The sequence below is a fragment of the Heliconius melpomene genome, chromosome 4 (assembly GCF_056956725.1).
Source record: "Heliconius melpomene rosina isolate 202511_hmr_F chromosome 4, ASM5695672v1, whole genome shotgun sequence".
Classification (NCBI taxonomy): domain Eukaryota; kingdom Metazoa; phylum Arthropoda; class Insecta; order Lepidoptera; family Nymphalidae; genus Heliconius; species Heliconius melpomene.
In genome coordinates, this window is record NC_140392.1 from 3,175,773 (window position 1) to 3,190,990 (window position 15,218).

Below are 15,218 nucleotides of genomic sequence, written 5' to 3' on the forward strand. Positions count from 1 at the left end.
TAAAAATTATGATTTTTGAGACAGATTGTAAACACACAATTATGTTTTGTGAGTATACACATCCAGACATTTAATATTTCATACTGAGAGCACAGCTTAAAAGTGAGGTCGGTGACCCGGCACCCCTACCTTAACATCCCGAGCCTGTCTCACCCCAAGGTTTCTCAGATACATTTCGTTTTATTGACCTTGCTTAACTATCGTATAGCTATAGGTGATTTCATTTCTCAAGTTCGCTCATTCTATACTGTTGTTTTAGAATTTATGAAAAATTACATTTTAATGACGATATTTTAGTATTTTTAAATGTTTGTTTGGAACAAAGTATAAAAAATAAAATTCAATCAGCTTCACTCTGTATCCCGCATGTCACGGGGTAGGTAGAGGGAGCTTCATGTTAAGACATTCCGCTTCCCAATTTCCGCCGAATTCTAGAGGCACTGCGTGTTGAGTGGAGGAACTCAACGCCACCGACACCAGATCGAAGAAATGAAAATATAAATTTTAATTAATATTTTATTTACTCGAGTGGGGATCGAACCCACAACTTGTTTCGTTTATATCGTGAACACAGGCGTGTTCCTGCACCACTGGCCTCTAAAAATGTGGATAATAACCATATTATTAAAAAAAACCGTTTCCCTATGGAACAATTACTTTGATACAATTTGGCAGGGATCCTATAAACATTGGCAACGTAATATTTGCATGCTTACCGTGCCGTATCGGTAAATTGGTTACGCCTTACGCGTTCCAGGCTGGTATAATTTTGAAAGTAAAAAAATACTTTAAACAAAATTATATTTCTTATTTTAAGCCATATTGTTAGATATAAAATAATAATGAATATAAAAAAAAATCACTTTTCGCCAAATTTATTGCGCCATTTGTTGCCAGAGTGAGAAAATGAAAATATTAATTAAAAAATTAATTTCCTCGAATGGAGATCGAACCCACAACCGTCGCGTTACAATCACCCTTATGCCGTGCCACGACGGCCTCTATAATAATGATAATAATATGAATTTATAATCGATGATCCTTTTGGATATGCATTGTTTAGGTACAATTAAGGAATTTATAACGACATGAAAGTGAAGTAGCGATTTAATATATGCGCAGTCAGGGTTGAGCAGGGTTGGCACTCGTCAAATATGTCTCTAATTAAATCTTTTCCATGTCCTATCTTTTTTACTTTTACTTTAGACAACGAGAGTGACGTTACATGACAGTGACATGTAGACTTGGCTGGAGTGGGATCTGGTATTAGAAAAAGCTTCTTTTAACCCTCGGTCGATCGCAGGATTTGCTGAAACTGAATATTTATAAGGCTTAGTACGACTGCTTTGGAAGATTCATTATTATATGTGAACTTATCGCTTGTTGAAAATAGAGTTTCCATTTTATTTTGTTATTTTAAGTAAAAATGTTTTTGGGTTCTTTTTAAACTAATTTTCTATTTAACGTATACAAAAAAATAGTTGAAATATATGTTTGTTTTTATGCTGATTTGTATAGTATATAATATTTATAAATTATAATTAATTATTATTATTAATTATTATTTGTTATTACCTCGTTTTAGACTAACGATGTTCAAGCTGAAACTAACACTAGTTTCAAACAGTAGCTATACTACGTTTCTATTAACTTTAACTGCTAAGCAGTTAAAGCATAGTGAGGGCTCATCAATTCTCACCTTAGATTAGTTTAGTGGTGGCGAAAGTAAAACACTGTCACCACCACACCTCGCCGGCAGTTCTGTTCCGCATCAGCTATGAGCACATGCTAATGTTTATTAACGTGCCCCTAATATTTTATGTTAGAAAGTAACTATAGATATAACTTTCCTTCTAATGTATTCCTACGTATCTGTACGTTCACTGCGATTTAGTAAGTAATTATTATGTTACTTTTACTTCAAGGCACAAGGCTTTGTAATATAAATTGAAAGTTAATATTTGAATTTTTTTGTACCCACAGGTTGTGGGTTCGATTCTCGCTCGACAAAATGAAATATTTTAAATTTTCATTTTCTCGCTTTAGTAACGAGGTAAGGCGTGGTAATGATCCGCCATTCAACACGCAATGCCCCTAGAATTGGGTGGAAAGTGGAGAACGGAAGTGACTTCTCTACTTATGTGCTAGATATAGCGAAAAACTAAAAAAAATATAAGTCTAATATGACTGATGTATGGAGTGTAAAATTTCAATCAAATTTTTATTGTTTCAGGGCGGCTACCCAGCTAAGCTAAAGAAAGTGTTAATAGTGACAGCTCCCTTGTGGTTCAAGGCGCCTTTCCGGATCCTGCGTTTGTTTGTGCGGGAAAAGTTACGTGAACGAGTGCATACCGTGAGTGCACCACAACTCGGCGTTCACGTTCCGCGTGCAAGCTTGCCCCGGCAACTCGGCGGGCAGCTGGAGCCTGATCACGCTGCGTGGTAAGTGAAGTGTTTAAATGCTTCAATTAAAAAAAATGTTTTTGAAAGTGTTATTACACATTTTCTATAATATTTAAGTGTTTTAATAAATATAAAAAATATATATATTGTAAGTACTGTACGTACTCAGAGAGAGATTATAGATATAAATTGTATAGAATATAGAAATAGAAAATTCCATGGAAAGTGGAGAACGGAGAAATGGCGTGAAGCAGATATATGTTTATGTAGGAGATATCCAAATTTCCTTTATATTTTCATATATCACAGCTGACTTATTTGCCTTTTTCTTATGTTTGAATAGTACTAACGCGAAAGAGAATTTCTTCTGTAGCTAGTACTACTTAAGACACTGCAGCCGCATTCCTATTTAAGATAAAACATCCATTTAAGTAGAGAACTAGTAATGGCTTTTAAACTGTCAAAGCTACTGTGCTCCCATTTATAGACCCACTTCTAAATGTTTAACCTAAATGCACATTTTAAACCTAGTAATTTGGTGGTAGTATTACGTTAAATAATGTTTTTTTAACCGACTTTGTAAGAAAAGGAAGTTATCAATTCAACTCTATTGTTTTTAATTTTTTTTTAAAAGCGAAGCAGTGTAAAACACGCAAACAATATAATTTCTAATTCGCCCCCGATAATTGACCCAATTAGGGCGCCTCTACTAAGACCTTCATATTTTCTCTTGTTAAGGGCTGTTGTTAGGGCAGCTAATAGAAAACCCTTGTTACTATACTTTAGTTTGCTAAGGCAATGATTTTCTACGAGTTACTTTACTCGTGCATCGTCATAGGTTCCTAAAAGCGTACCGCAAATAACCCTATAAATAATATTAACTTGTATAATTCCATTCCATATTTTATCGGTTTCCTATCGAAATCGGTTTTTATCGGTTTTCTTATCGAAAATTTAGTTTCCTCGATTTGGACTCGAACCCACAACCATCGCGTTTTTTAGTCTCATGTAATAAGATGTAAAGCCCCAAATTAATATTTTGAAAAAATGAATCTTGACTTGAATTGATATTTATAAGGATATTTCTTTTCTCAGAAATACCTAATAGCAATTTTAATAATCTTTTACTCTTAACTGATTTTCTTAATCTGTTTTAACGGCGCACTTTTATAAATTTAGAAAATATTTTATAAACTTGACTTCAACCTAAATATTGTCAAATAATTTACGAAGTGAATTTGAATTTACTCCTTTTATAAATATTAAATTACTTGATCTTTATCAATTTTCGAGCTTAAGTTTATAATTACGGAATAGGGGGGGCGTCCATTAATCACGTGATGTTTTTAGCATTTTTAAGTAATAAAATGCCACGTTATATATTGTGAATTATCGTGCATTGTAAGCGCGGCGTTGAGTTCTGCCACTCAACACGCAACGCCTCCGGCAGAAAGTAGGGAACGGAGTGTTTTAACACTAGGTTCCCTCTGTCTCCCTGCTGCGTGCGGGAAACAGCGTGAAGCTGATTTTGTTTTTGATCGTGCATTGTTTTTGGTCATTTTTTACAAATAGTCGGAAAATGAAATATATATACAAGTACTATACGTTTTCATATTTTCACTTTTAGCAGCAGCTTTTCTGTTTATCCCACAAAATGTACGACGATAAAGGTAAATTCGAACGTAATCAAAAACTGTGCATATAATAATTATTTGAAGCAGAATTACCTATATTAATAAAGTAAAAAGTAATTATAAAATTTAAAACCAATCTCTATTAACCGACCTGATTAAATGAAGAACTCTGATTAACTAAGCTAAGCCGAGGGCACGGCAGAAACTGCCTCAAAAGTGACCTCTGCGACAAATTGGATGGCGGGATTAACTCTTACGTAATACACTATGACCAAAAAGTCAACCTTTAAAATTTTTCAAACATTATTTAGTATATTTTTGCTTAATTTTGCTAAAATTGTTTATTTTTTGTTTTGTCTTTTGTTAGTGATATTTATGCTGTATCGCGCATGTAGCAGGTTAAGTAGAGAGAGCCCAGTGTTAAGACACTCAGCCCCCTTCTTTCCGCCGGAAGCATTGCTGTTGAGTGGCGTATCTCAACGCCGCGTTTTGTCTTGACACCAGAGTGAGGAAATGAATATATTAAATATTAAATTTCCTATTTAATATACTTATACACACAAAGCCAATATAATTTATACTGCACAAAGCTCACGTCTGGTTAAATTTGACACGGCTGGTGATATTGCATAGGCGGATTAACCGGAAGCGCAATATAGTACAAGGGAAATTAGATTATTAACTCCCGATCAACTTTCAGGCTGGAGCACTGCAGGAACTGCTACACGAACAACCTGAACACCAAATTGGACGGCGCCATAGACGACTATGTGATAAGTAATCACATACCGCCTGTCAAAACGCAAAATGGTAAGTAATACTTAAAATAATGTAAAGTAATAAATACTTTTAATAAAATATAATAATAATTTAGCTTCACGCTGTAACCTGCAAATAGCAGGCTAGGCAGAGGGAACGTAGTGTTAAGAGCAAAGATGATAATATTAATAAATAAATTCAAATTCAAATTCAAAATGAATATTTTGAATTTGAAATTTATTTATTTAGAATTTTATTCAAATAAACTTATAATAAGCACTTTTGAATCGTCGAATGAACATATGAACAAAAAGCTACCACCGGTTCGGAAGGCAGTTCTGCTGAGAAGAGCCGGCAAGAAACTCAACAGTTGCTCTTTTCAAAATCAATGGTACAATCTATTACATTAGTTGGCAGCTATCCTGCATTACATTCAATAGACATTAATTCCATACATGTTTGTCCTCTAAGTATTCTTGAACAGTGTAATAAGCTTTACTTGTTAGAATTTTTTTTACTGATATTTTAAATTTTGGAAGTGGCAAATCTAGAATACACTGTGGAATTTTATTATATACACGTATGCTCAGACCCATAAAAGATTTATTAACTTTTTGGAGGCGAAAACTTGGAGTAACAATCTTATCTTTATTTCTCGTTTCTATCGTATGATTGTCACTATGTTTACTATGGCAATGTATATTTTGTCGGACAAAGAGAATATTATAGTATATAAATTGGGAAGCAACTGTAAGAATACCTGCATCTTTGAAAACATCTCGCAGAGAATCTCGCGCTCTTAGTTTATAAATATATCTCACGGCTCTTTTTTGGAGGATAAATATTGAATTTATGTCTGAAGCACTGCCCCATAGCAGCATTCCATAAGATAAAATACTATGGAAATAGCTATAGTAGACTAATCGGGCAGTGTCGACGTCCGTCATTTGTCTTACTTTTTTAATTGCAAACGCGGCAGAGCTGAGTTTATCCGCAAGTGCTTCCAGATGAGCGTTCCACTGGAGTTTGGAATCTATTTGGTGTAACTACACCTAAGAAAATAGCTGATTCCGACAAATTGAGAGTTTCTCCTTTAATTAGTAGACTGAAATTATTTTTTTTAACATTTTGTAAAGCAAACTCAATACATTTAGTTTTTTTAGCATTTAACATTAGATTATTAACATCAAACCAACGAATAATATGCGATAATGCGCTATTCACATCGTCATAGTTTATTTTATTTCTGTCAACCTTAAATATTAAAGAGGTATCATCAGCGAAAAGTACAATATCACATAGGTTCTTCACATAAAAAGATAAATAATTATTAATTCCCCCGAATGGGGATCGAACCCTCAACTGTCACGTTTATAGTCACATGCCTGTTCCACTGCGCCAAAATGGCAATTAACCAAATAATACAAAATCTTTACCTAATTTATATTCTGATGTATATAGATCAAACTTTACAGTAATATAAGCTATATTACTGTAAAGTTTGATGTAAATCAGTTGTTTTTGCGTAAAAAAACTGGGACAAACATCCATCCTCACAAACTTTTACATTTACATTATTAGTAAAACTAAAAAGTATAAACTAACTTTAAAAAAAAGATAACTTAATTGGTAACTCTCATCAACGTAGTGCATCGTAATTTCTATATAAATAGCAAAAGCGTGGGATGTCGACTGCATGTCGTTTGAGGTTTGCACGCGCGTATAGCCTTAAACGTTAAATACATGTGAAAACTTTGATATTTTAAAAACTTTCTTAATATTTTTTATCAACTGTGAAACTTACGTTTACTGACAGTTTATATTTTTGCTATATTTATATGAGGGAATGGAATGGAAGACTAGGTATAATAATGTATTTTTATTATTTTATCACAATTATTTTTTTATGATTTACATAAAAATACTTTTTCTATTTTATATATCTAAAATAACGATTTATGAGATGGATGACTGAAGTGCATCTACCATATGCTAGGTAATTTGTAGTCTGATGATGCTCATTGATGGATTGATAGAGATTGGCACCTTTCCCCTAATATTTCATTACATGCCATTTGGCATAAAACCGCTGTTGAAAAAGATTACACAGATATTTCTATAAATAATAAAGCTCTTTTAGCTCTACAGATGTCATTTTGGCAGTGGATTCCTTCTCGTCTAATTACTTGTTTAAATAGGGTCTCTGACGTGAAATCTTTAAATGGGGTGGCCATTACTACCCTACCCAAAAAAGATAAAGATAGAATGTTACAATAATAGAAGTTTTTTTATGTTAGAGACGAACGTACGCTTGAAAATGACAATTACTCTAATAAAAACAATATTTTGTGAATATAAACACTGCATTTATGTTAAAGGATACAATTTAACATTACATATTTAAATTTTTACAATTATGGTAAAAAGATGTTAAAATAAAAAAAACACCTGTTGAATTTCTTTTGAGGTCTTTTTGGAATTGCGTTTGGTAGCTTTTGTACGACTGAGTAAGGTACTAATAATAAACTTTTTGTGTTAAATTGACGATTTTTAAAGATTTTAGAAGCCTTTTATGTATGAAATTGTGTCATTAAATTGTAAAATACAATTTTGAAAAATAACATTAATTATTAGTTGATAAATATTTACTGTATTTACTAAATATAATAACTAATTTTAATAACGTAGCTGATGAAAAAGTCTTTAGCTTTATTTTGTGAAATCAATTACGCTCTAATATTATTTTCAGGCCTTTCGTTAATATGATAGCCTTGTTACAAAATGAATTTATTCTCTAAATATTTTCCTTTAATATTTATTATTATAAGAATAGAATATTGATTCTATAAACGCTTTAATAAAACGGTACCGTACAGGGGTGGGTAATGGTACTTGCCGTCGAGCCCTCGTCCCTGTTTTTGTTCGTTTATCCTGTTTCTTTGGAAAGCCATAGAAATTTCGCCTTTTAATTGGCAAGCTATCATTGGTTATTCGATTTCTTTGGATTCCCTATTTAGCTCAATTTACATTGTTGGTAATTTTCTTTCATTTATGTTAAAGTTAAACTTTAATAACATTCACAATTTTTTAAATGAATATTTGTGTCTATTTATTAGTAAATAACTGATATAACATAGTTTCGTAAGTACTGTAAGTTGCTTTAAAGTGTAAGCTGCATCATATAAAAATTAAAATAAAAAGGCCAGTTCCACTCGAGGAAAGAAAATATATTATTTTTAATTTATATTTTCATTCGCAAAGGGCGACATTTCACCACTTAACACGCAATGTTTCCAGAATTCGACGGAAAACGGGAAACCGTGTGCCTTAACAACTATCCTCATCCTAACTTTCCTCTGTCCTTGCTATGTGCGGGATACAGCGTGATACAAAAAATAAACAATATAATAATATAACAATTAATCATCACCACCAGGTATAATAGACTCGGAGGAGCCGTGTGACATGAGCGGTGAGCGCGTGGCGCGCCTCGACAACGTCTCCGACATCATGCACATAAGCGGCGACCCGCCCTACACGTGCGACCCCAGCCCGCTCAGGTGAGAGGCGTTCCTATAAATAGTAGGTAGCAGTAGGTTCGATGGGGGTACAGCGGGAATGCTACTGCATATATAATTTCCTACGAAGTACTATAAATCTATTGGTTACCTTTTGGAAAGTAAACGTGACATGTTGTGGGTTCGATTCTCACTCGATTAAATGAAATATTTGATACTAGTGGACCCGAACGCGGCTACGCCCGCTTGAAATATACGAATATTTAATAAATATATTTATGAAATTATTTTCAGTTGTCAATAGAGAGATGCGTTAAGCATGCTCATTATGGGTGACGTTTCCTAACAACAAACTTTGCAAATCGTTGCTTAGCAACGGCGGTTATTATAAATATTACAAATATGAGAAAAAAAAGTATCCTATGTTCATCCCGAGACCCCCAAGTATCTCTATATGTGTATTTTATCACAATAGAATTAGCGGCTGATTGCGTAAAAGACAGACAGACAGACAGAGTTACTTTCGAATTTATAATATAGGTATGGATTATCATTTCTTCGCTCTGGTAAACACTCCACACGCAATCATCAATCGCAATCATCATACATCATCATCAACAGAACTATCTTAAATCTCAACACTACTCAGTTTCTTGAAGGTAAATATTTTTTTTTACCTTACATTTCTTTTTATTTATAGCTACGCCGAATAATTTGAGTGTATACAAAAATATTTGATACAAAAGTTATCTTTAAGTAACAAAGTTAAGGAATTTGTGAAATTTACATAACATTCTTTGTTATAATAAAATCACTTTAATCCGGGGCTTTCAGTGTTGTCATTTTCATATGTTTAATTTATCAACAATTTATATAGAGACAAAAGGTCTTTATATAAATAAAAAATTGTCGATTTATATAATAAATCACTAGGGTTTAATAAAACCTTTATATAAGTAACTAGTAATATAAAAAATAACATAATTTTGGGTACATCTTCTATTCAACGATCAATAAATACATTGTTTATTGCAGTAGCTAACGTGTAAATCTCCTAGTATTGTTTATATGTTTGTTTACTTGCAGACACACGCACGGCTACAATGGCGACATGAAGGCAGGACACATACATTCAGACGAGGATGACCTAGACTTAATTAGTAAGTAATTTATTTTGTTTAAGTTGTTATTTCTTATTCTATTGTAAAAATTTTACTGGGGATGTTATTTGTGTAAATTTTTTTTTTATCGGCTTCAAGCTCTGTGTCCCGCGCTTATCAGTATACCCTGTCTTAAAACACCGTCTTTTCGCCGACTTTTTCGAGGCATTGCGCATTGAGTGGCGAAAATGTATGCCGGGCTTTTCTGTATAAATGTATGTCTTGGTGCCAGTGCATAAAAGAAAATATTAATAAAACATAATTAATACCCTCGAGTGGGGATCGAACCTACTACCGTCGCGTTAGAGTCACGCTCTTATGCCTCTGCGCCACGACGGTTTCGGGCGCGCCACGACGAAGTGTATGAACTTTATATATTAAATTTGGTAAAAAAAAATATCGCATTATTAAACTACATATATTTAATGAAAACTCTTTCAAAACATATGTGACGTGATGTAACTTGTCAAAGTCAAAAGTATAGTAATGTCGTTTCCTAAATTTCAGTATGTCTTATTAAATTTTGTTGTAAAAGTGGTTTTGTAGTATTTTTTTATTAATAAAGACATGATTTCAAAGACTTTGACAATAGGTATGTTAATAGACAGTATTTTGTTCTTAACTTTATCTCATGTGGATGGGTTGCGGCAATAATAAACCTAAACAATCAACGCCGGGTAATTCTTTTTTTTGTATGATACATATTAAACATTAAATTTCGTCGATTGGAAATCGAATCCACAACCTGTAGCGTTTACACCCGCACGCTTCTTTGTGCCACTTAGACTCGACTGACCTCAACTGCATATACCTACTTATATGCTTTTATACATAATATGTTCTTTAATTTTATAAAGGTATACATTTGTTAATGCTTACTTGCGTTTTCAAATAAAAGTTTACCCTGAGAAAATAAATACGAAGAAATGAAGGATTATTTTCTCGTATTCTTAGCAATTTATTTAATGAGATATTTATCTCCACACCTACATAAAAATTTATAAGATTGAAATTAGTTTCTATTTATAAAATAACTCGTCCTTTTCAAGATAATTATTGATTTGTACTAGAGACTGGTGGTGTTTATAATTACTAGTTCTATTTTTATACAACATAAAGATATATATATATTTTTTATATTTTCAATTTATATATGCCTACGAAGTACTAAGTATAAATGTATGGTTATAAAATTATTTAATATATAAACATTGATAACCGTCTACTCTTCTACTCAATTTATTATTGTATTGTGGTTACACAAAATAATAATAACTTAAATGACCGTGACGCTGACGTGTATTATAAATGCACATACATACTTTTATGGAATTTCTACTCTGTGGTATGTGGTCGATGGTCATTAATTTTGTTTTAATCGACCACTAAAATTATTTGATGAGATTCAAACGTATTATACATATATTTAAATATATTTATTATGAAGTTTAATCACGAAATGAAGATAACTTAAATATTATTAAAACTATTTGTTGTGTGGACAATTTAAATTTTTGTATATTTTATTCTTCTTCTGCTTGGTAATGCCAATCCTGACGTATGTTGCCAGGATCGGCCTTTTTGCTCAACCTACTCACTACATTAAAAAAAGTTATTAAATAGTAACATGTTTGCAGCGCGCGGCACGTGGTCGTCGGGCGAAGCGTCGCCGGGGCTGTCGGACGAGGAGTGCGGCGGCGGCGGCGCGGGCGAGACCCCGGCCGCGCTGCTAGCGCGGGTGCGCGCGCTCGCCCGCCGCGGCCTCGTCGCCGAGTACGAGGAGATACGCGCGCGCCCGCCCGCCGGCACCTTCCACCACGCCAAGTGAGGACTATACCTAATATGTTAAGATGTATCACGCAGGTTGCTGGGTAGGGAGAGGGAACCTATTAGTTAATGGCTAGTGACGTGTTTCACACACTTTTACGCTTTGGTCGCTACTTATGATTTTTTCTTTATTCATTGGTTGAAGAAATTTGCGCGAATAGCCCATTACTTTTTATTACCTGTAGCCAATGCCGTACCTATGTGCTTAGTCCCGCAAGGGGGTGCCCTTGCCGCCGACGACATCCTCTCAAGCAGCCACAAAAGCTTGCAATTTTTCAGGGTCAGAGTAACAACTTCCCTCTCCACCCGATATAGCTGTAAAAGTTTATAGGGCTACCAGCATTAACCTAACGTTCAGTGAAAAAAACTACTACCAACTAGTGATCGATACAAAACTTTGAATTAGATTGAAATGTTAATACTAGAAAAACTATTTTTGTGCAGGTTGCCAGCCAATCTGGCAAAGAATAGGTATACAGACGTGCTGTGCTACGACCACTCGCGAGTGCCGCTGTCTCTCAGAGACGACGATCCCGCCTCCGACTACATCAATGCTAACTACGTCGACGGATACAAACAGCGCAACGCGTTCATTTGTACACAAGGTAAGTTTATAGTGTGGAAAATAAAATTGCTGGATTTTGGTATTTTGCGCTTGTCTCTTTTAAGATAGTATTTATTGTAATTACCATTACATATTCAAGCTCAAGTCATCACTTGTTTCAAGCGATAAATAAAGTTGTATATTTTTAAATTGTGTAGCATTTGTTGTATCTGAAAATTTTCTCGAAATCTCGAAAAATTATCTAAAATATTTTTTCAAAGTTTATCTGTTCACACATTGAAATAATACAGTTAGCTTCTATTATAATACTTATATTTAAATTAGTGCTATTACTTTTATATATCCCAGTGAAATTTAATTGTAACACTTGTTGTCTTTGTTTACAAGTAAAATTTAATATAATAAAAAATATATATTTTTAAAAAGCTTATTGAAGTTTCTCTGTTCGTATATTGATACGATACTTATAATAGCTCTTAATGTAGTACTTATACAAATATTAGTGCAATTATTCTAATTCTAATCTTTTTCATTGTTAAAAAAATTGATTTAAATGAATTTTTATCTTGTGAGAGTGAAATCTTTAAGGGCGCGATTAACATACTGATTTAAATGAACGGAGGTTGTTATTCGAATAATGACTATATATCGAAGTACAATTTTGGTCTGTTACAGTTATTGGTTCTCACTTATTATAAATTAAAATATTGGAATAATAGATTTTATTTCTTTTATTCTTTTTATAATTATTATAGTATTCTTGGAAAACTATAATATTTTTACAAAATATAAAACTATTTTTATTTTATACATGAAAATCCTTATATATTAAAGCGCTCGTACTTGGCAATCACACTGAAAGTAAACAATTTCTTCGAATGCGAACAGTTCCAGTAAAGGAATTGAAATTACATTTTCGCAGAATAATTCGTTTATAGAATGAACGTTTCCCGGAAAGACATCGGTCGAACGCTTCACCCACCTGCAATTTTCGCTTCGCCTACGGGAAATTTTCGCTTCGCCCACAACCAGCACCCCACGCTTCGATTACTGAAATAGCCTTGTAGTTCGCTTTGTGTTTAAAGCTGAAGTTGGCTGTTCCACGAAGCTTATTGTTTTGGTCATTCTCAATATTTGGCCGACTGCCATATTTCTCAAATGTAGAGCGCTTCAGTGAAAGTTACCCATTGTGCTGTATACTATATTTTCAGTCACTTTGTATGCACGAAAATGTAGAATTTTTATAAAAATATACAGCAGGTTTTATTGATAACCGTTATATTTAGTTTTAATATAATAAATATATATATAATAAATAATATATAATAAATTATATTTTACATTTCAGTATTATAGGTTTAATGTTTAAAACGTTAGGTTCCCTTTGCCTACCCTACTGTGAGCGGGATACAGAGTGAAGCTAAAAAAATGAGATTTTAATAAATGGTCAAATTGATCACGGCCACATTTTTATTGCATGCGGTGTTTACTTTTAAGCGGTAGTACATTGATCGTTTTGGCTTATAAGATAGATTAACTTGAAATGTATCATAAAAAATAATAATATCACAAATTGACTTTTACAGGTCCCCTCCCAAAAACATTCGGCGACTTCTGGCGCATGGTGTGGGAGCAGAACAGCCTCGTTATTGTGATGACGACGCGCACGGTGGAGCGCGGCCGCGTTAAGTGCGGGCAGTACTGGCCGGCGGCGGGTGCACGCGCCGTGCACGACGGGTACGCCGTGACCAACGAGGCCGTGGACGAGGAGGACGACTATGTGGTGTCACATCTGGTGCTCACTGATCTGAGGGTATGTGGGGTTGTAGATGTGAAGGTCACACAGTTTCATTAAAGTTCAGTATTGTGTGTAAATTTATTGCATGAATTATATTTATGTGTACATACTAAAAAGACTTGCTGAGTTTCTTGCGTTGGTTTTTCTCATGTCTGAGGTATTAACTTTAGTGAACTGGTGGTAAATTGTTTGCCGAATAAAAAATAAAGTAGGTAACTTCTTATTTTGAATAAAAATTTTTGACTTTACAGAATGACATACATTCTATTTATGAATATTTGGTTTTCTATCGACATAAAGTTCAAAATAAATCTATTAGTTCCATCTTCGAAGTTTATAAGTTCTAGATATTAGTCAGCGATAGTTCTAGAAAGGCTTATAACAATAATATATTTTAACAATTAGTAAGAATTTTTGACTTAACGTGATTTCCATGTATTAAAAATAAATATTCCGTGGTCCTCAGACGGAGCAGCGTCGCCGCATCTGGCACGGGCAGTACACGCGCTGGCCCGACTATGGCGTGCCGGGTGGTGGCCGCGCCGCGCCCGTACTGCGCTTCCTGGCGCTCGTAAGGCGCGCGCAGCAGCGAGCCCGGCACGAGTCAGTATATTCTACCTATTAATATGCTTTATTTACAATTCCACTACATCCTAATTTGAGTAGCACAATTAAATAATTTATTATAATCTTTCTTTTAATTTATTTAATGTACCTCACAATCTCTAACAGAAGTACTTGAGTGTAAAAAATATTATATAATGTTTATTAAGTAAAAAAATCCATTTATTAAATATTTTTATTAACTTCTTAAACTTCAAATTTCAGATTAGGCGATGCGTGGGCGGGTCACAGTAGAGGTCCTCCGATTGTCGTGCACTGCTCGGCTGGTATCGGAAGAACAGGTATTTTTGTTAAACCAGCGATTCGGTCGCAGTGTCGCTCTTTTGAACTACACGATTAATTATTTACTATATTGAATTGCTTTAGTTTTCTAATAGCATTCATTTCGAATGTTATATTATGTAAATTAAAAAAAATATTAATATAAATATTTAAAAGTGAGAAAAATTCTTAAAATAAAGTCTGCGCAGCATCTACAGCTAAATTTGGGGCGATGACTACTTTTCGATCGTATTATTAAAATAATAATTATTAAAATACACATTGCAGGCACGTTCATAACGCTGGACACGTGCACGTCGCGACTGGCCGCCGAGGGCGCGGTGGACGTGCGCGGCGCTGTGGAGCGCATCCGTACGCAGCGTGCGCACTCCATACAGATGCCCGACCAGTACGTGTTCTGTCACCTGGCGCTGCTTGAGTACGCGGTACGGGATATACTTTTACATTTGTTATTTATAGCTAGAGAACCTGGGAGCCTAGCGTTGAGACACTTTGATCTACATTAATACATTTTCGTGTCCCACTTCCCGGTGAATTTTTGAGGTGCTCCATGTTGAGTGGGGATAATCAACCTCGCGGTTTCCTTCTTTTACGAGGCGAGGAAATAACAATATTAAACACATACACAACACAACTCACAACAACACA

The 15,218-nt window shown here is 34.2% G+C and overlaps 1 protein-coding gene across 3 annotated transcripts in view; it reads left to right on the forward strand.

The window, feature by feature from the left end:
- The window catches only part of Ptpmeg2 (Protein tyrosine phosphatase Meg2), a 51,043-nt gene that overhangs the window by 32,903 nt on the left and 2,922 nt on the right, over window positions 1-15,218 (forward strand). For all 3 annotated transcript variants that reach the window (XM_085208163.1, XM_085208162.1, XM_085208164.1), the window contains exons 5-14: window positions 2,234-2,442; window positions 4,738-4,847; window positions 8,233-8,356; window positions 9,401-9,474; window positions 11,112-11,298; window positions 11,746-11,906; window positions 13,453-13,679; window positions 14,131-14,267; window positions 14,493-14,569; window positions 14,838-14,995. In XM_085208163.1, the coding sequence (XP_085064289.1) occupies window positions 2,234-2,442; window positions 4,738-4,847; window positions 8,233-8,356; window positions 9,401-9,474; window positions 11,112-11,298; window positions 11,746-11,906; window positions 13,453-13,679; window positions 14,131-14,267; window positions 14,493-14,569; window positions 14,838-14,995 (1,464 nt within the window). The remainder of the gene's footprint in view (window positions 1-2,233; window positions 2,443-4,737; window positions 4,848-8,232; window positions 8,357-9,400; window positions 9,475-11,111; window positions 11,299-11,745; window positions 11,907-13,452; window positions 13,680-14,130; window positions 14,268-14,492; window positions 14,570-14,837; window positions 14,996-15,218) is intronic.